This window comes from Notolabrus celidotus, chromosome 9 (genome assembly GCF_009762535.1).
Source record: "Notolabrus celidotus isolate fNotCel1 chromosome 9, fNotCel1.pri, whole genome shotgun sequence".
Classification (NCBI taxonomy): Eukaryota; Metazoa; Chordata; class Actinopteri; order Labriformes; family Labridae; genus Notolabrus; species Notolabrus celidotus.
Genome location: NC_048280.1, coordinates 1,705,376 through 1,726,766, shown reverse-complemented (window position 1 = coordinate 1,726,766; position 21,391 = coordinate 1,705,376). Strand labels below are relative to the sequence as shown.

The following is a 21,391-nucleotide window of genomic DNA, read 5'->3' as shown; positions in this document are numbered from 1 at the left end:
GTCCTGAAGGGGGGGGGGGGGGGGGGGGGGGGGGGGGGGACACACCCCCCCCTCTCTTTCCTGTGTATTAATGAGAAGCCAAGGCAGGAAGAGCATCAGCAAAGACCCCCGGGGTACAGAACACAGCGAGCATCAGTGATATGACACTGATAAAATCCGACCCAGCAGGAAGGAGGAGCTGGAGTGGAGGAGGAAGGTGAAGGGGTTGGAAGAGGAAGCAGGAAGAGAAGGCAGGCAGAAGCTAACACTGAAGTCCCCAAAACTGCAGTTCCTGGAGTTTCCACTTGAGGCTGGCTCACAAAGGCCAGGGGAGTCAGTGAGAGCCACACTGTGAAGTCCGTTCTTCCAGCAGAAATAAACATGTTTATAGACGTTCTCTCACAGCAAGAAGCCTGTTGTCTTGTTTTCTAGATACCAAAATATAGAGATTAAAAATAAGTTGAGATCTCATGAAAACGACTGTAATGAAAGAATCTGTTACCCAGGAAATCAGAGACATTAAAATGTATGTATGCATGTCCGCTTAAGAAACCTGCAGCTTCATTCTGAAACTGAGCCTCTGACCCTCACTCTCAAACACACACACAAATTAGTGTGTGTGTGCTTGCGTGTGTGTGTGTGTGTGTGTGTGTGTGTGTGTTTAGGCATGTGTGTGTGTGTAGTAAGACAGCAGGAGCGTTGCCTCAGGCGAGCCTCATCTTAAGAATCTGTTCACGTCTCAGAGTTCAGATGTTCCCAGCCTCTCACACGTCTGAAAAAAAAACAGAGAAAATATTTTTACAAAATAACTCAGAAACATTTATGACAGACGTCAGTTTCAGGAACAATGTGTTAGAATTAAAACAATTTATTAGTTTTCAGTGTCAAACTTTTTCAGACAAGGATGACAGTCTGAGCAGGAACACAGTTTTTAACAGAACACTAAATTACATTTTATACAAATCCTAATTTACTGTTGTTCCCTCTCTCACTCAGCAATTTGAGCCTCCTTCTGTTCTCCACACAGACTCTTTTTCTGCATATAGCAGAGCCTGCTGATAGATAACTGATCAATACTAACAGACTACAAACAAAGAGCAGAACTATTCATCTCTAGCTCCACACATTCTGCTTTTTTATACAGAATCTGCAAACAGGAATTATTATCAAGTATAAGATGTACCAAATACTTGATTCTGGATGTCTGATTGGTTGAAACCAAGCAGCAACCTCCGGTCTCAAACGATGAAGCCCATGCGGAAGTGTTATAAACTGCAATTCATCGAGAATCCACTTGAGGCTGGCTGCAGAAACACAGGAAACCACATACACACCCATTCAAAAAGGCGATCTTTGCAGCATTAATAAACATGTTTACAGCCTGGTTAAAAAAACGGCTTGGCTACAGCAGCTAATCTCTCTATCTGCACACACTGTACGGGGGGGGGGGGGGATTTTTTTATAACGCGACGGTTCAGAAGATATTAAGATTATGAGTTTTTGCCCAAATAAGGACATGACTGACGTGACTCCCGGTCAGCAACACATAGCTGTTGGCTCGGAGGCTCAAACTCCGCCCCTTTACGTCACACTCTGCCTGGTTGAGTTCAACATTTCCAATATGGCTGCCGCCGTCGATTGGCTTCAAAACAGCGCTCAGAAACAGATGGGTGACGTCACGGATACTACGTCCATATTTATACAGTCTATGGCTGAAACCCCCATAACAACAGTGATTAATCCTCAGGGGCCTGATCACACTCGTCATATCAAATCAATCCACAGAAAGTAGTCCAGCACATTCCCCCTCTGCCTGTTGACACTGTGGTAAAACGTAACGTGGAATGGAACGGAACACATGAAAGCAGAATAGATTGTTCCCCTATACTACTACTACTTTGAAACAGTAATCCATGCCTTTGTCACACCCGGCTGGATTACTGTGAAGTATCTGATAGTTAATAAGTAACTGATGTAAAACAAGTCAAAGAGAAACCTATGTTGCCCCAGACTTTCAAGGAATTTGTTTGAGACCCCCTTCCAATTTAGTGACATGCATGGACAAGGTTTGTAACCATTAGGCTAGCAGAGCCCAGGAGGGTAAAGTAGATAACTAGAGATCAAGATAAGTTTGGGCTTTGCTGTAGGCTATGTCATTGGCTCAAAGACCTATAAAAGGTGCTGGTCAACAGCATTCTGGGAGTCAGCAGATTTGCAGAGCTGTCTTCCAGGCATTCCGCGGTGCTTGTCCGATACTGGTATTGCTTTCTTGTAATAAATGTATTACTAAACAAGCAAGCCAGTGTCACGAAGATTCCTTCTACATCTACACATCACGGGCGGTCCAGATACGACAACTGCAATGCACTTTATTTAGGAATCAGTCAGTCCTCCCTCGCACGTCTCCAGTTGGTCCAGAATGCAGCCGCTCGCCTTTTAATTGGAGCACGTAAAAGGGAGCACATAACGCCCATTTTAGCCTCCCTCCACTGGTTGCCTGTGCATTTTAGAGTCCATTTTAAGATTCTTTTATTTGTTTTTAAATCTTTAAATGGTCTCGCCCCGCCCTACCTCTCTGAGCTGATCCATCTCTACGCCCCTGCTCGGTGCCTCAGGTCAGCTGATCAGCTGCTCCTGGAGGTACCGAGGTCCAAGCGGAAGCTCAGGGGGGATAGGGCTTTTTCTGTCGCTGCTCCCAAACTGTGGAACGATCTTCCTTTAGCCGTCAGACAAACCTCCTCACTGTCCACTTTTAAAAGTCGTCTTAAAACCCATTTTCATTCCCTGGCTTTCGACTCAGCATGAGACCCTGCTCTTGTTTCAGTGCCTTTTTATTTCTATTTTTATTTTTCAACTTTATTTTATCTTATTGTTCTTATTGATTTTATGATTTATTGTTTGTTTTTATCCATTATGTTTCTGTACAGCACTTTGTGTCCAACTGCTGTTGTTCTTAAAGTGCTTTATAAATAAAGTTGAGTTGAGTTGAGTATATCAAAGTGAACACTGTTGACGCTGTGGTAAAAACGTTAGTGTGGTCTAAGGCTGGTCTTGAGAGTGGGAAAATACTCACAGTTAGCAGGCAAAGATGTGAGAGCCGTCTGAGGAGCTACTGGACCCAAACCCTCTCTGGTTATTGGAACCATTTAGTTCCTTGAGGAGAAGTTTCCCAGAACTAACAGTACCGGGTACTTTGGGTCAAAATGAGCCTTAAAAATGGGCTTTATTCATGAACTGTCAGCAGAGGAGAGTCTCATACAGTTTTTGTCCAAGGTAAGAGGAGTCGGCCTCGATCTTACCAGCAGGCTTCAGGGTCTGAGAGATCCTGGAGAAGTGACAGACTGCAGACTGTCACCCTCTCAGCAGACGGACAGACGGACAGACAGAGAGAGATACAGTCAATCGTCAGACAGGTTCAGTCCTCTATCAGCATAATTATTAATGAGCCGTGTGTGTGTGTGTGTGTGTGTGTGTGTGTGTGTGTGTGTGTGTGTGACTGACAGCCCGCTGATGTCTCTTCTTCTCTGATCTAAAAGCAGTTATCACAGTTTAGGACGTTTACTTCAATCCTTCATGTTAAAATATCTCCGTTTATTCACAACTCTTCGTCCTGCGGCGCCGACGAGCCGCTCGTGATTGAAAACTCGTTTCCACAACTCGCTCAATCACACGGACGATCTGTCGACGTTTCAAAGTGCTGATTTTGGTAAATGACTATAATTAATCCTCCTGAGCGCCGGTTTGAGTCCCAGCGGTGCCGGGCCCGCCGGTTGATTGACAGCTCTATTTTTAAGCCTTCCTGTCGACAACAGGAAGCGGAGCAGGAAGGAAATGGGACGTGACGGCTGCTGATGTGATGATGGACAGTTTGTCCTTGTCTCCTGCAGAGACTGAAAACACTGTCTGTCCCGCCAAGAAGCCTCTGAGCAAGGCACCAAAGCTCAAATACATAAATCCTGGAGCGTCATTTAATATAGTTACAGAGTAGAGGTCTGCACAGGTCCACCCAGGAAACCAAAGAACTGACCCAGGACTTTAGGTCAAGGGCTTTTTTATATATTTATTGAGAGGAGTGGACAGGGCAAGCAGGGTATGCAGCCGAGTGCCAAGTGTTGCCTCTGTACATGGGGTGACTGAACCCCAGTACTGAACCAGAACCCTCCAAACTATCTGAAGTGTATTAGGTCCGGTGAGTGTGTGATCCTTAAAGCTGTTTTTGGATCTTTCTTACACCTCCCTTGCATTGCAACCGTGGGGGAGGCTTCTAGAGCAGGGGTTCCCAAACTTTTCAGCGTGCAACCCCCAAAATAAAGGTGCCAAAGACTCACGACCCCCACTGTCCCTCTGAGTGATTTAATGTGTCTTCATTTAGCTGGTCTGGAGAAAATGACCCTACCTATATGAGCATGTGTCTGTGTTTCCTGTGCTGTTATGAATGAACCTGCTGCTACTGATGCTTTTGATAATTAACTGTTCTCTAACCCTAAACTTAGGAGTCATCTGACAAAAAGGAAGACAGAAAACTCATTACAGTTTCTATTTTCAAGGTTTTATTTCACGTGTAGATACTATTTTTGTTGATTTTTTTTACTATAATGGGTAAAATGTACTATTTTTAGATAACTATCTCACGATCCCCCATTTGTGTATCGCGACCCCCCCCCCCAGTGGGTCCTGACCCACACTTTGAGAACCCCTGTTCTAGAGTGCTGGGTTATGGAATGCTGTTGGGGGTCTTAAAGAAACAGTAGCTGTAATGTAGCATTTCAGAGGCTGAACTGTGGGTTTTCAAAGACACCAACCTGAGATAAATAAAGAAAATGTTGATTTCTAAACAATGTGGTTTAATTAATGTTGGTTTAATTAAGTGTGTTTAGATTAGTTTTGCATTTGGGGCTGGAGAAGTGGATTGGTGGCTGGAGAAGTGCTGGTTCACTTGCCTGGGCACTGCCGAGATGCCCTTGACCAAGGCACTGAACCCCCAACTGCTTGGGGTGTGCTGGTTGATGGCAGCATCATTCTGACATCTCTCCGTAAGTGCATGTCCACTGCATGTTTGTGCATAAAATTGTATGTATATACCAAACTGTGTGTGAAGCATGACCAAAAAATATGACACAAGTGAAAAAGTTTGATTTCCTGGGGATTAACAAAGTACGTTTCTTCTTCTTTCTTCGTGTTCTGTTTTTAACATATTTGACTTTGTAAAATCAAAAAATTCTAAATAAAATATTTAAAAAATAAATACATCATGTGAAGCTACTATAAAGCTATCAGAACACAACATAAGGTCTAAAATTCAAAATAATACCCGCTCTTTAATGTCCTGTGTTTGCATTTTGAGTTACCTTGTTAAATGTGCTGTATTAATAAAATGTCCTTGCCTTGTTTAATCTTGTTTAATAAACTCTGAAATTTATTTTAACAAATAAAAAAACATTATGGAAAAATAAAGTGAATGTGTTAACGTCATTTCTCAATTTTATTTCCTTTTTATTAATATTTTTGCTTATAATAAAGAACATTTCCTCTTGTGATCGAAAAAACTGCGTAAAGGGAAGGGACGCTACTGCGCATGTCCTAAAACCAGCTGTAAAGGGGGCGGAGTCACAGTGACGCACCAGGAAAGGTTCCCCACGCGTGTTGTGGATCCTGGAGTTTCACGGTGAGTTTTTAGAGTTTTTATTCTCAAGTTTTTCATCTTTTTATGTTTGTCTTCACGAGCTGCTGTTAGCATGATGCTAGCTTAAAGTGCTGTGCTACAACAGAGCCTGAACTACACTCACACACTCACTCACACACACACACACACACACACGTGTCTCTGTGTGTGTCTCCAGGTCTGGTCCTGTTATAATGTGTGTTATAACATGATTAATAGCATCATTGTGGTTCTCTGTGGTCGTCAGTGCTTCCTAACTGTGATGAGGTAAAGCAGCTAACATGCTAACTGTAGCAGGGCTCCATCCTATAATGAACTCCATTCAGAAATGTTTGACTTTAAAGTTTCCTCTCATGTCTGACTTTAAAACTCCTGTGATAACTCTGACCTTTGACCTTTAACACATCGACAGAGCTCCCTCTTTCATTCGGCATGGGTTTGATTTATTTCTAAGCTTACATTAACCTATTATTTTGGTTAAAAGTACCCTTAAAATACTTTAATCTGTAAAAACACTATTAAATGCAGTTTGTATTCCAACATAACTCTTACCTGTCTGTGTGTCAGGTGTGTTGATGATGTCACCAGAAGATGATCAGCTGTGTCTGAACATCAGCAGCTTCCCCTCCTCATCACCTTCACCACAGAGGAAGAAACCTCTGACCACTCAGCAGAAATGGACCTTGGTGAGATCAGCTGTTCTTGTTTCTGTGTTAGTTGGAGCTTCAGACTCACAGATTTATGAGGCACCATTTTTAAAATTGTGCACACTGAAAATAACAACCTTTCTCCACATTCAGCTCCAACACTTCATTAAAATGTAGAGTGAATTTTTAAAAGTCACTTTTTTTTTAAATCACATGTAGAGTAGTATTTGTGATCTTCTTCAGATTTAATTTTGTTGTGAAAAATATATTAGGTTAAAATCATTGTTAAATCCAAATGCTAAATATAAATCTAAATGGTAAATATAAATCTAAGAATTGAATGTAAATAAAAATGTTAATTATAAATATAAATCTAAGTATTAAATCTAAATCTAAATGTTAAATAGAAATTTGAATGTTGCATATGAATAAATAGAATTTGCATATCAGCTTAATATTTAGGATCAAGGAGTAACATTTAAGATTTATATTTAATATTTAGATTTAACTATTAACATTTATATTTAACATTTAAATTTGTATTTAACTTTTATATTTAACATTTATATTTATATTTAACATTTATATTTGTATTTAACATTTATATTATATTTAACATTTCGATTTAGGTTTAACATTTCGATTTAAGATTTAACATTTCGATTTCGATTTAATATGTAGATTTAACATTTAGATTTAACTTTGAACATTTAGATTTATATTTAACATTTAGATATATATTTAACATTTAAATGTGTATTTAACATTTAGATTTATATTTAACATTTAGATTTATATTTAATTTTCAGATTTATATTTAGTATTTAGATTTATATTTAACATTTATATTTATATTTAATTTTCAGATTTATATTTAGTTTTTAGATTTGTATTTAAAATTTATATTTATATTTAACATTTAGATTTGTATTTAACATTTAGATTTATATTTAACATTTAGATTTAGATTTAATTTTCAGATTTATATTTAGTATTTAGATTTAACATTTAGATTTAACATTTAACATTTAGATTCATATTTAGATTTAACAATGATTTTGACTTAATATATTTTTCACAACAAAAAACTTAAATTTGAAGAAGATCACAAATATTCCTCTAAATGTGATTTTTTTTAAAAAGTGACTTTTAAAAATTCACTCTTTATTTATATGAAGTTTTGGAGCTAAATGTGGAGAAATGTTGTTTTTATTTTCAGTGTGCACAGCTTTACAAACAGCACCTCATACAGGTTTACCCGCTGAGTGATGCATATTTAAAGAAAGCGATCAACATGAGAAAATGTTGTTTTGTTTGTTTTGATGAACCTGCAGAAGAAGCAGCGAGCAGAGAAGAGGCGTCTCGGCTCCTCAGAGGAAGAGCAGAAGCAGAGATTCTCCTTCAAACAGAGGAGACTGCAGCCCAGTGACACCGCAGAGGAAGAGGAGGAGGAAGAGGAGGATGCAGACACACAGGTGAACTCTGCTCACCACTGCTCTGTGTTTTATATCCACACTGCTGAAGGGAAACTAACTGTAATGAATGTCTCTGCATGTTTCAGTCTCAGGCAGACGGGCGGACACCACAGAAGAAGAAGAGAGAGAGGGAGAAGAAGAAGGATGGAGTGAAGGAGACAGGAAGGAGCAGCATCAAGACTTCCTCTCTGTTCAAACACAACCCTGAGATCCCAGAGATCCAGAGGTACGCAGCTCCTCCTTTCTCCACTCCCTTCCTTCCAACATGTCCTCTTTACTTTATGCCACCTTCACTCTTCTTCTTCTCTCCTTCCCTCGTTCAGACCTGCTGTCTCTCAAGTCAAAGAGAAGATTTTCACCAGTGACTCATTCGCAGACATGGACCTGCACCCACACCTGGTAACACACACTCTCTCTCACACACACACACACTCTCACACACTTGTTGTGTTATGTTGATCAGCAGCTCTGTGAGGTTATTATAGTTATTATCGTCTTTTCTGATTGGCTGTTTCTGTCCTCCAGGTGGCGACGCTGAATAAAGTCCTGAATGTGTCCACAGTGACCAGGTGAGTCTACACATGTGATCCCTCAAGATCTGATTCACAAAGCAAATCAAGCCGATCATATTCAAGCACAAACACAGCCATGAAGTTTTGCAGTTTGCTCTTGTTTTGGGTCTGACTGAGGAGACGAGCTGTCGGCATCTCAGCTGCAAATCAATCACTCTATCTTTATTTATAAAGCGCCAAATCCCAACAAATGTTCTCCTCAGACTCTTTCCAAACAGAGCAGGTCTAGACCGTACTCTATGTTCTACTATTAAGAAAGACCCAACATCAAGACCGGATCAGATCCAGTCCCATCTTCCAGACAGGACTCAGTCTGATCTCATCTTAATCCACCATGAGCAGAGCACTTTGCAGCATTTAGCAAATTACAGTGGCAAGGACAAACTTCCTTTAACAGGCAGAAACCTCCAGCAGGACCAGACTCATGTTAGACACACATCTGCTGAGACCGTGTTGGAGAGAGGGATAGAGGGAGATGAAGAGAGAGAGAGATGATAGTGGGGAGATGGATAGTAGTAGTTGTAGCAGCTGGAGTCTGGCACGTCCACAGCAGCAGAGATCCAGAGGAACCTACGAGACAAGGGAGCTCAGGGACTCCAGAAAGGTCTATGGTTAGTAACTTTAATGGGACAGGAAGAGTTAAAGTGAGAGACAGGCGGAGAGAGGAGAGAGAGGAGAGAGAGGGAAAGACAGGATCCCAGTGTGTCAGTCTAAGCCTATAGCAGCATAACTAAGAGCTGGTCCAAGCCTGATCCAGCTCTAACTATAAGCTTTATCAAAAGGGAAAGTTTGAAGCCTACTCTTGAAAGTAGAGAGGGTGTCTGCCTCCCGGACCCTGACTGGTAGATGATTCCAAAGGAGAGGGGCCTGATAACTGAAGGCTCTACCTCCCATACTACATTTAGAGATCCAGAGGAACCTACGAGACAAGGGAGCTCAGGGACTCCAGAAAGGTCTATGGTTAGTAACTTTAATGGGACAGGAAGAGTTAAAGTAAGAGACTGGATCCCAGTGTGTCAGTTCCCTCTGCAGTCTAAGCCTATATATCTCTGGGGTTTGAATAAAGGTTGATTCATTGATGTAAAGACAGTATAAACACACGCTTCCATTGTTAACACAGACTCAGACCAGCCTCCCTGTGTGTGTTTGTGTGTTCAGTGTTCAGAAGCAGACTTTTCCAGTTCTCCTGTCGGGACGAGACGCTGTAGTCCGGTCTCAGACTGGATCAGGTGAGGCGCACGTTACACCTCCTCTCACTGCACCATAGATCTAAATCTCCCCGTGAAGGACACAAATCTAAAACACACTTTGTCTCTGCAGGAAAGACCCTGTCCTACGCCGTTCCCGTGGTCCAGAGTCTGCAGGAGGTCCGGCCGAAGATCAGCAGATCCGATGGTCCGCTGGCTCTCGTCATCGTTCCCACCAGAGAGGTTCGGTTTGCCGGATTCACTCGATGTTTTCATTATTGATCAGTCTGAGGGTTTGGTTTGTGATCAGGTCGAACATGAGAGAGAGAGGAGCGCTGAACGGATCCTTCAAGGTGAACGAAAGAGAAAAGACTGAACACTTCTTCTTCTTCTGTTTCTCTGTCCATCAGCTCGCCCAGCAGACGTTTCAGACCTTCCAGAAGCTTCTGAAGGTAAGAGGAAATCAAATCTGAGTTTAACTGACTGAACCTGAGCGATACCTGTTAATACAACTCTCTCTCTCTCTCTCTCTCTCTCTCTCTCTCTCTCTCTCTCTCTCTCTCTCTCTCTCTCTCTCTCTCTCTCTCTCTGTCTGTAGCCGTTCACCTGGATCGTCCCAGGAGTCCTGATGGGAGGAGAGAAGAGGAAAGCAGAGAAGGCCAGGTACTGATCCCTGAACTCACCTGCTCACTGTCCCCTCCTTCTTCTTCTTCTCCGGTCCTCCACCTTTTCTCCTGCATCCTCTATCCCTCCTTACCTTCATCCTTCCTTCAATCACCTCGTCCATTCCTCTTCTTCTTCCTCTATCCCCCCTTACCTTCATCCTTACTTCGTTCAACTCCTCCATTCCTCTTCTTCTTCCTCTATCCCCCCTTACCTTCATCCTTCCTTCAATCACCTCGTCCATTCCTCTTCTTCTTCCTCTATCCCCCCTTACCTTCATCCTTCCTTCATTCACCTCATCCATTCCTCTTCTTCTTCCTCTATCCCCCCTTACCTTCATCCTTCCTTCAATCACCTCGTCCATTCCTCTTCTTCTTCCTCTATCCCCCCTTACTTTCATCCTTCCTTCATTCACCTCGTCCATTCCTCCTCTTCTTCCTCTATCCCCCCTTACTTTCATCCTTCCTTCATTCACCTCGTCCATTCCTCCCCTTCTTCCTCTATCCCCCCTTACCTTCATCCTTACTTCATTCAACTTGTCCATTCCTCTTCTTCTTCCTCTATCCCTCCTTACCTTCATCCTTCCTTCATTCAACTTGTCCATTCCTCTTCTTCTTCCTCTATCCCCCCTTACCTTCATCCTTCCTTCATTCAACTTGTCCATTCCTCTTCTTCTTCTTCTATCCCCCCTTACCTTCATCCTTCCTTCATTCACCTCGTCCATTCCTCTTCTTCTTCCTCTATCCCCCCTTACCTTCATCCTTCCTTCATTCAGCTCGTCCATTCCTCTTCTTCTTCTTCTATCCCCCCTTACCTTCATCCTTCCTTCATTCACCTCGTCCATTCCTCTTCTTCTTCCTCTATCCCCCCTTACTTTCATCCTTCCTTCATTCACCTCGTCCATTCCTCTTCTTCTTCCTCTATCCCCCCTTACTTTCATCCTTACTTCATTCACCTCGTCCATTCCTCTTCTTCTTCCTCTATCCCCCCTTACCTTCATCCTTCCTTCATTCACCTCATCCATTCCTCTTCTTCTTCCTCTATCCCCCCTTACCTTCATCCTTCCTTCATTCACCTCATCCATTCCTCTTCTTCTTCCTCTATCCCCCCTTACTTTCATCCTTCCTTCATTCACCTCGTCCATTCCTCCCCTTCTTCCTCTATCCCCCCTTACTTTCATCCTTACTTCATTCAACTCGTCCATACCTCTTCTTCTTCCTCTATCCCCCCTTACCTTCATCCTTCCTTCATTCACCTCGTCCATTCCTCTTCCTCTTCCTCTATCCCTCCTTACCTTCATCCTTCCTTCATTCACCTCGTCCATTCCTCTTCCTCTTCCTCTATCCCTCCTTACCTTCATCCTTCCTTCATTCACCTCGTCCATACCTCTTCTTCTTCCTCCTGTTCTTCCTCGTGGTTCATCATCAGGAGAGCAGGAACAAGACATCTCTAATAGTGTTGAGAGTTGTTCCTACAGATCAAACCGTCCCACTGACTGACTCTGGTCTCTCCAGGTTGCGTAAAGGTATCAACATCCTGATCTCGACTCCCGGGCGTCTGGTGGATCACATCAAAAACACGCTGAGCATCGCCTTCAGTGCCGTGCGCTGGCTGATCCTGGACGAGGCCGACCGGTAACCACCTCCTCTCTGACTGTTACACGTCTTTAAGCCTCGTACTGATGTTTCCTTTGACTCAGAGTTCACACAGGATGAGGATGACTTTAAAGGTTGTTCTGTCTTTTTTCAAATTTCTCCTGGAGTCTGAGTTGTGAAAAGGGAAACACCTACATACACATACTTAATGATTTTCTCAAGTGTTGTCTGAATCAGTTTAGAGAGAGATTGTTTGTTTGTTTGTTTTTGGGGAAGCATGTTGAAATGAAACCAACGAGGACCTAGAATAGAGCCTTGAGGAACTCCATCTCTGTCTTGTTATTTCACATTTGAACAGAGTACCCAGAGGAACGAGTGTTTTAGAAATGTTATGGAGAGTTCTGCTTGTCGTTGATGATGTCAGACTAACATTCAGGGTCTGTGTGTGTGTTTGTGTCATCAGGACTCTGGACCTGGGCTTTGAGAAGGATCTGACGGTCATCTTAAACAGTCTGAACTCTACCGGCCCGAGCAGACAGAACGTCCTGCTGTCTGCGACTCTGACTAACGGTGAGCAGATGAACAAATGTTGTTTTTAATTCAACACACACGTTGATCTGTGTCAAACAGTGACCAGTGAACGCTCTCCTCTGTTTCAGGTGTGACTCGGTTAGCAGACGTTTGTATGAACGATCCAGTCAGCATCCACGTGTCTGGCTCCGCCTCCTCTGACCTCACAGCCTCAACCGCCGACGTCAGCACAGTCAGCCAATCAGAGAGCTTCGCTGTACCGGAGTCTCTGAAGCAGTTTGTGGTGGTGGTCCCCAGTAAGATCAGACTGGTCTGTCTGGCTGCTTTCATACTGGACAAATGCAAGGTACGCCCTGAAGACTTTAGAGATGCTACAGGACAGTTAGCCCACGGTTCAATACCCTCCTGGTTTATTTGAAGCTGCGTCCTGATTGGTGGAAAATCCTCACTAAACCTTCATGAACTCTTCATCTTTATCTTTCAGTTTTCTCAGAACAACAAACTCATCATCTTCGTCTCGAGCTGCGAGGCCGTCAAGTTCCTCCACTCTATCTTCACCTCCGTCCTCTCCGGGCCCTCGACCAATCAGAAGCCAAAGCTCAGCTTCATGCGTCTCCATGGAAACATGAAGCAGGAGGTGAGAGTCTGTCTGAGGGGAAATGTTTGATGGGTAATTTATGTAAGGTTCTACAGGACACACATTTATTATAAGTGGTCTTTAAACACATTTTTAAAATTAACACATTTTAAGAAAAAATTAACAATTTGAATTACAAATAAAACGTATTCAAACAGGTTCAAAACACTTACAAATATTTTAAGAGCATATTTAAAAACACATTTAAAGCTCATTTTAGACATTTAAACACATTTAAAAAAAATAAACAAACATTCAAAACACAAAAAATTTAAACACATTTAAAAAAAATATTAGGATCGCATAGTAAAAATATTTTTTAACATATTTAAAAAAAAATTTAATACACATTTATCACATATTGAAAATATTTTTAAACACTACCATTTTCTATAGCATTTAAAACACATTTAAATGTCTTTAACATTTATTAAAATATATTTTAAATGTTATACAAAAAAATTATACATTGAAACACATTAAAAATCCCCTTAAAAGTGTTTAAATATTAATGTATTAATATTATTAATTATAAATATTATTATTAATTAACACTTTAAAAACATCACAAAATAATTTAATCACATTTAAAATATATTTAAAAATGTGAAACACATTCAATGAAATTTAACACACATTTAAAACATCTGAATTATTTTTAAACACACATGTTTGAGTGTTTATGTGATCCTCTGTAGTCAGTGTGACTCTGTTATCTCCTCCAGGAGCGCTCTGAGGTCTTTCAGGAGTTTTCAACGTCTAAGTCTGGAGTCCTCTTCTGCACGGTCAGTCTCTCTGTGTCCCCCCGTCTGTGTTATCCTCTTCGTGTTATCATCATGAGATTAAACATTATATGTCTGTTTCAGGATGTGGCAGCCAGAGGTCTGGACCTTCCTCAGGTTACCTGGATCATCCAGGTATTTAAAAAGCTCCTGTGAGGAGTTTTCAGTTGTGTTGATTCTGGCGCCCCCATGTGGACAAAGTGATACCTCTCATCTCTTTTTAACATGACTCAGACGTCGCTTTTCCTAAAGAGACGTGAAGCTAACAAATAACTCTGACTGGGGTTACCTTGATTAGCAGTAAAGTAACAGTCGCCCCCTGCTGGTGAGAAAAAGGAGGGCAGATTTAGGGTACAACGAGACTCAGTGTGTGTGTGTGTGTTTGTGTGTGTGTGTGTGTGCAGTACACTCCTCCTACAGCAGCAACAGAGTACGTTCACCGCGTCGGTCGGACCGCTCGGATCGGAGGAAGCGGCAGCAGCCTCCTCTTCCTCACTCCAGCTGAGACCGCCTTCATCGCCGAGCTGGCCAATCACAACATCAGGTCTGCTGACTAACGGCCATAACAACCAATCACATACAGGCATCATGCTTCAATCCACTTCCTGGTTTCTGACTGTGGGGGCGGGCTTTGTTGTGTTCCAGCCTATCAGAGATGAAGCTGTCTGAGATCCTCTCCTGTCTGATGTTGGACGACACGTATAAAGGGCGGGGCAAATACCACAGCAAGGTAAAGCAAAGATTAACCCTTCATATGCTGTATCAGGGTAATGTCTCACCCTGTCCGGATTCTATTTCTCATAGCTACCTGCTAATCATACGTACAGAGTTTTTGACACTTTGCAAGTGAAAAATGAAACACACAAGTTCAGATTTTTGAGTTCTCAAATCGCATCCTGCAGGTTCTCATATCTAGTCTACAAGCTCATGCATTTTGCAACATATTTACCTTCATATTGCTCATGTTAGGGAAAGTTAATAACCGTTGTCAACCGTTGACCAATCAGAATGAAGCATCAGGAAGAAAGCTGGGTACTGAAGATAAATAAAAGATGTTGTTCGGCTTCCAGGTCTTTAAAAAGTTTTCAGAAGTGTTTTTCAGGAAGGCGTGGTGTTTGTCGTGTCCCTGATCTGAAGGTGTCAGCTGTCTTTAAGGGTTTCCTCTGATTCTTGAGGGGGGGAGGGGGGGTTGTTTGAGATGTGGGGCGTTTGAGTTGTGGGGCGTTGCAGCAGGTCAGGACTCTGCTCTGTGTTTGTGAGAGTCTGAACTGAGACTCAGACTGTGAAACCACCTGCTGTTCCTCTGATGATGATACGGTTTATTTTTTATCACTTGTTTCTGTTTTTCTTTAAAAAACCCGAGCGTGTCGGTGTCAGACTGAAGAGCGCCGTAAAGACGGAGTAGAAAGAGCGCGGTGACGGTGAACGCAGCGGGGGGGCGTGTTTGTGACGGATGGGTTCAGACGCTCTCATTGAAGCGCTTTGTAAAGAAGCCTGATGTGAGTCCTGCTGCAGGTTCAAACAGCAGAGCGCTGCAGGTTCAGGTTTCAGTTTGAGTTTGGGATGATCTGATGTTTGTGTCCCGTCAGCAGAGATTTCATCTGCTGACTCTGTGACATCATCACACTGATTTAAATTAACCTTTATTTAAACACATCTGTTGAACGCTGAACATAAACACAGGCAGCACGGCTCAGAGGGACCAGAGGGACTGACAGGGTTCCCACGCATCCTGGAAAACCTGGAAAACAGTTGACCAGTTTTCCAGTCCTGTAAAAAACCTGGAAAATGGGAGAAAAAGTCAAATGTCCTGGAAAATCACAGATAGTCCTGGAAAATTATTCTAACATGGCTGCGTTTGACCTGACCCTTCCTTCCTTCCCTCCCTTCCTTCCTTTGTCTCGTTCTTCCTGCCTTCCTCCCTCCCTTCCTTCTTTCCTTCGTCTCTTTCTTCCTTCCCTCCCTCCATCCTTCATCCCTTCCTCCCTTTCGTCCTCTCTTCCTCCCTTCCTTCATTTCTTCCTTCCATTCTTCTTTCCTTCCCTCCCTTCCTTCCTTCTTTCCCTCCTTTCCTTCCTCCCTCCCTTCCTTCTTTCCTTCGTCTCTTTCTTCCTTCTTTCCTTCGTCTCTTTCTTCCTTCTCTCCCTCCATCCTTCCTCCTTCCATCCTTCCTTCCTTCCATCCTTCCTTCCTTCCTCCCCTCCTCCCTCCTCCTCCCTCAGAGTTCGTCTAAAGCTCTGGAGCAGGAGACGAGAGAGCGAGCGACGGTTCTTCAGACGGAGTTTGAGAACGTGGTTCACTCTGACGTTCAGTCGGTGCAGAGCGCAAAGAAAGGTGAGTAACGTTCGTCACGTTCTCGAGGTCGTCTCTGTTTCTCCTCCTTCCTGTGTTTACACCTGTCTCTGTGATGTCACTGTGATGTCATCAGCGCTGCAGTCCTTCCTGCGAGCGTACACCACCTACCCCGCTCACCTCAAGCACATCTTCCACATCCGCTCGCTCCACCTGGGACACACCGCCAAGAGCTTCGGCCTCCGAGACGCTCCCCAGGGCCTGAGCACCTCCACGGGCCCCGGGGCCAGGAACCAGAACAAGACCCACAAGAAGAACCAGACCAGGAGTCCAGTCAAAGACCAGAACAAGGGGACTAGCGGCCCGGGTAAAGGACCGATCAGAGCCGGTCAGAAGAGGTGAGACAATCAGCTGATCACCTCGTCCACGCTGAACTGCATTTACATATAAACACACACACACACACACATATACACACACTCTACTGTGTGTGTGTGTGTGTGTGTGTGTGTGTGTGTCTGACACGTGTGTGTGCTCATTAACACACCTCCTGCTGAGCCGTCTGACAGTAACACACACATTCAAACACACACTCTCATACATAATTAAAGACGCTGCGCCCTGCAGTCACAATTGTGTATACTGTGTGTGTGTGTGTGTGTGTGTGTGTGTGTGTGTGTGTGTGTGTGTGTGTGTGTGTGTGTGTGTGTGTGTGTGTGTGTGTGTGTTCTTGTTTGTTGTTGTTCACAGCTGCTCCTCACAGCGGGCTTGTCTGGACCTGGTCCGACCACAAACACACACACACACACACACACACACACACACACACACACACACACACACACACAGCTTGTTCAGTTAGTGCTCACAGTCAGCAGAGACATAATTACAGGTGTGTGTGTTTATGTCACAACTCTTCAGTATCCCACAATCCTTTGGGTGCTGGTCAGTGGTGTGATGGTGCGTTCAGGTGATTATGAGGAGTCGGTGGAGTTCAGACACAAAGCTCCGTCTCAACGTAAAAAATGAATAAAAACACGACATGAAGACGAAAACAGAGGGATGAAACTGGGACAGGTCAACTGATATAAAGATGGACGACACACTTTCATCTCCTCTCGTTGTACAAAGGTGAAGCCAGCACCTTTCTAACATGCACTGACATCTTGCTCATTCATGCTCTACACACTGATACACCAACAGCCTTCTGCCTGTAAATCTGCATGTTCTCTTGATGCTAACATATATGGACCAAAAGTTGCAGTACCGCTGGAAACCAGGGGGGGCAGTGTTGAGTAAAACACAACAAAGAAGAACACTTTGAAGCGACGCTCGTTGTTAATCACTCTCGTTGATGTTACGAAGGGAAAGAATACTTTGATGTTTTTAACGGTCGTCTTCAACCAGGGTGTAAAATTACATTTTTACCTCATCTGCCATTGGCTAGTGACTTCCAAATATTTACCCGCCAAAAATATTTTTCACGCCGTTCCAGACGTACCACATCACATCACAAGTACAGCGCGCCACGAGGGTCAAAACAACCCGACAGTCGGCAGAAATGGGCGAAAGTGTGAAAACAAAACCTCTCATGCAACACAACATTTTCCATCGGCCTCTGGCGGGAGTGTGTTTTTGTTTTACACGCCAAACTAACTTTTTACCCGCCATTGGCGCGTGTTAATTATACGCCCAGTCTTCAACGCTGCCTCCGATTTAACAGATACGTCACATCCTCCTCCACTGCTGCCATTTTTGTTTTGTCAGACACTTGGTGCTCTTTTTTTCTGCGGTGTAGCTTCTCTGCCCTCTAGTGGAAACACAGTTTAACACTCATCCCAACGTAGATGACACTTTGGAGTAAGTGGGCGTGGTTTCTTTCTTCAGATGTGAAGGAAACACACATTTAAAGGTGACATATCATGCTAAATCAACTTTTTAATGGTTCTCTACCTGAAATCTGTGTCCCTGTCTACAAACCCCCTGAAAATGAAAAGAATCCATTCTGCCCCTGTTCTGATTTCTCCACCTTTCTGTAAATGTGTGCTGAAACCAGCCGTTTCAGTTTTCAGTGTTTTTCCTACGTCACAACGCCATCCGGTCTGTAACAGGAAGTCAGAGCTCGGAGCTTGTTCAGCCCATAGACTGTATAAAATACAACTCAACCCCTCCTCCGTTTTTCATTCCCTGCACACGTGTGTGCTAACAAGGAGCTTAGGAGGGAGGCATGCTAGTTGTAGGCTGTCTTAATAAACACAAAGGTCTGTTTTACTCCCTACGTCTGCAGATTTGAAGATCTAGTGGATGATTTTTAGTTTTCATGGATAAGTGCTAGCGCTAGTTAGCATAGCTACATAGCTACATGTTGGTAGCTGTGTACCAAGACACACGTCGACATGCTGACAAATAAAACAACAAGAAACACTAAATCTGTGACCAATGGTTCAGAAAGGTCCTGCTACAGGCGCCTCTCTGTCAGGATCAGATTCTGGATCAGATTCAGAGGGTTGAAGTAACGCGGGTCTGTGAGCAGCCGTGTATATTCAGCCAACATGTAAACATTAGATCAACGTGCTGGAGAGCCGAGGCCACACCCACTTCCTGAGGGGGCGTGGTCAGAGAGAAAGCAGACCGTTCTGAGGAGGGCTGAAGAAGAGGGTTCTTCAGGCAGACCAGAATCTGATTTCAAAGTGTTTTTATGAGCATAAACTTTAAAGACATGTTTTGGGGACGTCTTAGACCAATATATATTGATGAAAGAAGCGTGATATGTCACCTTTAAGAGATGAACAGATCTGTCAATCATGAGACGATACTTCTATAAAAAACGTCAGAGAAACCCGTGGACATGAATCAGCGTGATAAGAAGTAACTTTAAAGACAGAAACCATGTGTGACAAACATTTCTGTGACGTGTGTTTTGATTTTAAAGTTTGACCCATGTCCCGCCTGTTAACATGGAGGAGGCGGGGTAAATGAGCAATACTGCAGCCAGCCAGCAGGTGGAGCTCATCTCTCTCTCTCTTTGCAGCTCAATGTTAAAAACATTTCTCTGTTTCTCCTCTTCAGGTTTTCTCCCGGTCAGAGGGAGCTCAGCTTGTTCCGCTCTGAGTTCTCCAGCGGGATGGAGGGAGGAGAGAAGAAGAAGAAAAAGAAGAAGAAGAAGAAGTTTGGGCAGTCAGGAGAGAACGAGGAGGAGGAGGAGGAGGAGAAATGAGGAGGTGGAGAAGATGGAGAGAAATATGGTGACTGAAGAAGCCGTGAAGAAGACTTGACACATTTAGATCTCAGGTGACAGCAGGGAGGTCCTGGAAAGTCCTGGAACCACCGGACTATGAGCTCAGGGACTGTGACATGTTTTAAAGACAGTTTGAGCTCACTTAGTCTGATCCAAAATGAGATAAAGTGTTCTCTCACCAGGCGGCTTGTTGGCTGAACACATTTAAAATATCAGAGGTCAAATAAACACGGTCACAAAAACTACTCCCCACGACACGAGATCACGGCCACAGGAAGTAGAGAAAGGAATGAGATTTAAGTCGTAACTTTACGAAACTAAAGATGTTATGTTACAGGAAAGTTGTAAGAGAATAAAGTCAAACATTTGGGAGAGAAGAAGTCATAATTTAAAGAATTTAAAGACATAATTTGACGAGAATTAAGTGATTTATTATGGGAATAATCTTAAAGCTGCTGTGAGGAACTTTTAGCTTGTATCGATTCTGGCGCCCCCCTGTGGACAAAGTGATACCTCTTATCTCTTGTCCTGTACATGCAAAATAAGTGTCTTCACACAATAACCTCATCCTGTTGTCTTTTAAAGTTTAGATTTATCGCACAATGCGATTATTTGCAATGAAAACAGCCAAAAAAGGGTGTTTCTAAAACGAGATGTCAATCATCTGGTCTGACACCGACCCCCTCAGAGCAGTTTCTGAAAGTATCAGTGTTGCTGCTGATGGTCTTGTTTGCATTTGAGGGTCATAAAGAGGCATCAGTATCAGTGTCAGTCTGTTTCTCAGCCAGTTAAAAACTCCTCACGGGACCTTTAAGGTAAAAAAGGCGCATTTATAGGAAAAAAATCGTTATTTACGATAATGCTGTACACGGATAAAAGTCAGAAATTTAGGCGGGAAAAATGTAAATCAATGAAATGAAAGTCGTCATTGTTGGGGAGTAAAGCAGCCATTTTCAAAGGACAGTTTTTGGGGAGAAAAGTTGTAAATCAAAGAGATTAAACTTCTTATATGACAAGAATAAAGTGATTTATTACGGGAATAATATTCAAGGTAAAGTCGCATTTATGAGAAATAAATCGTAATTTTACGAGAATTATCGTACATGGAAAAAAAGTCTGAAATGTAGGCGGGAAAAATATAAATGAATGAGATTAAAGTTGTTATTTAAGAGATTAGAGTCATCATTGTTGGGGAATGAAACAGACATTTTCAAAGAACAGGTTGGGAGAAAAAAGTCGTAAATATATTTTTTCAAATCGTTAATTTACACGATTTCATTCCTTGTCATTCGTCATACATAAAAAAAATTGATGTATGAGAAAGGAGTCGTGATTTCAGACTGTGATTAATCTATAGGTTAAAAAATTACACACAGATTTCAGAGCGGCATGACAGCTGAGGACGAACAGAGATCACTTCAGAGTCCTGGTTCTTAAAGGTCTGAGTATCAGGTGTTTGATGAAACCTAAACTGAAGATGAAGCTCCTCCTTCCTCCTCTCAGGTCAGACGACTGCTCCTCTGATCTGTCCCTTCAAAATAAAATACAGGCTGACTGCAGACCAAAATAATAACAATGTTACTCAAACATTCATCGCTTCTTTCTAGAAATCTCTTTTTTTTTTCTCTTTTCCATCGTGGCCCTAAAACTTTGTCACAATCCCAAAAACATAATTGTCTTGAAATCTGAAGAACACTTTCACTTTGTTGGCGCCGCTGAAACATGGACTCAGACTCTTCTCTGAGCAGCTGACGTCTCTCTTTCATTAAAGGAGGATCTTGAGTCTGTTTGAATACCTGCGTTTATCTGGAGCAGAGACTGAACTCCTCAGTGTTCAGGTGAGATGTTGTTACCTGTGGAAGCTCACAGCGGACGACTTCATGAGAAACTTTCCAACCGAAGCTCCAAAGATCCAGTTTGTGTCTCAGAGAAGACGACGTCAGTAGAAACAGTTTCATTCAGAGTCATGTTTTCAAGATGTTTGTGTGATATTAATAATGAATAACTTGTATTTTTACAGCTCAGTGAATTTGTTGAAGCAGTAAAAATAAAAACATCATTTTACATTCACTCTGAAGACATGAGCTGCTGTCTGAGGAGGATTCAGCCTCAGGGGGAGATGGACGGCTCT

At 42.8% G+C, this 21,391-nt stretch overlaps 1 protein-coding gene across 1 annotated transcript; it reads left to right on the top strand.

Moving 5' to 3' along the window:
• Positions 1-5,543: 5,543 nt before the first annotated feature.
• Positions 5,544-19,632, top strand: ddx31 (DEAD (Asp-Glu-Ala-Asp) box polypeptide 31). Its single transcript, XM_034691669.1, has 21 exons — positions 5,544-5,644; positions 6,209-6,327; positions 7,623-7,763; positions 7,850-7,989; positions 8,087-8,162; positions 8,289-8,332; positions 9,494-9,564; positions 9,656-9,765; positions 9,933-9,974; positions 10,121-10,185; positions 11,700-11,819; positions 12,244-12,350; positions 12,440-12,657; positions 12,796-12,948; positions 13,674-13,733; positions 13,815-13,865; positions 14,135-14,274; positions 14,376-14,460; positions 15,953-16,064; positions 16,159-16,420; positions 19,092-19,632. The coding sequence occupies exons 2-21, from the start codon at positions 6,217-6,219 to the stop codon at positions 19,237-19,239; spliced, it is 2,256 nt and encodes a 751-aa protein (XP_034547560.1). The 5' UTR covers positions 5,544-5,644; positions 6,209-6,216; the 3' UTR covers positions 19,240-19,632.
• Positions 19,633-21,391: the final 1,759 nt, after the last annotated feature.

Bases quoted from the DNA above. Each gene is read 5' to 3' on its own strand.
- ddx31 (XM_034691669.1), top strand. From the start codon at position 6,217: ATGATGTCACCAGAAGATGATCAGCTGTGTCTGAACATCAGCAGCTTC. The intron at 6,328-7,622 runs GTGAGATCAGCT...ATGAACCTGCAG, and splicing joins CTCAGCAGAAATGGACCTTG to AAGAAGCAGCGAGCAGAGAA. The intron at 7,990-8,086 runs GTACGCAGCTCC...TCCCTCGTTCAG, and splicing joins GAGATCCCAGAGATCCAGAG to ACCTGCTGTCTCTCAAGTCA.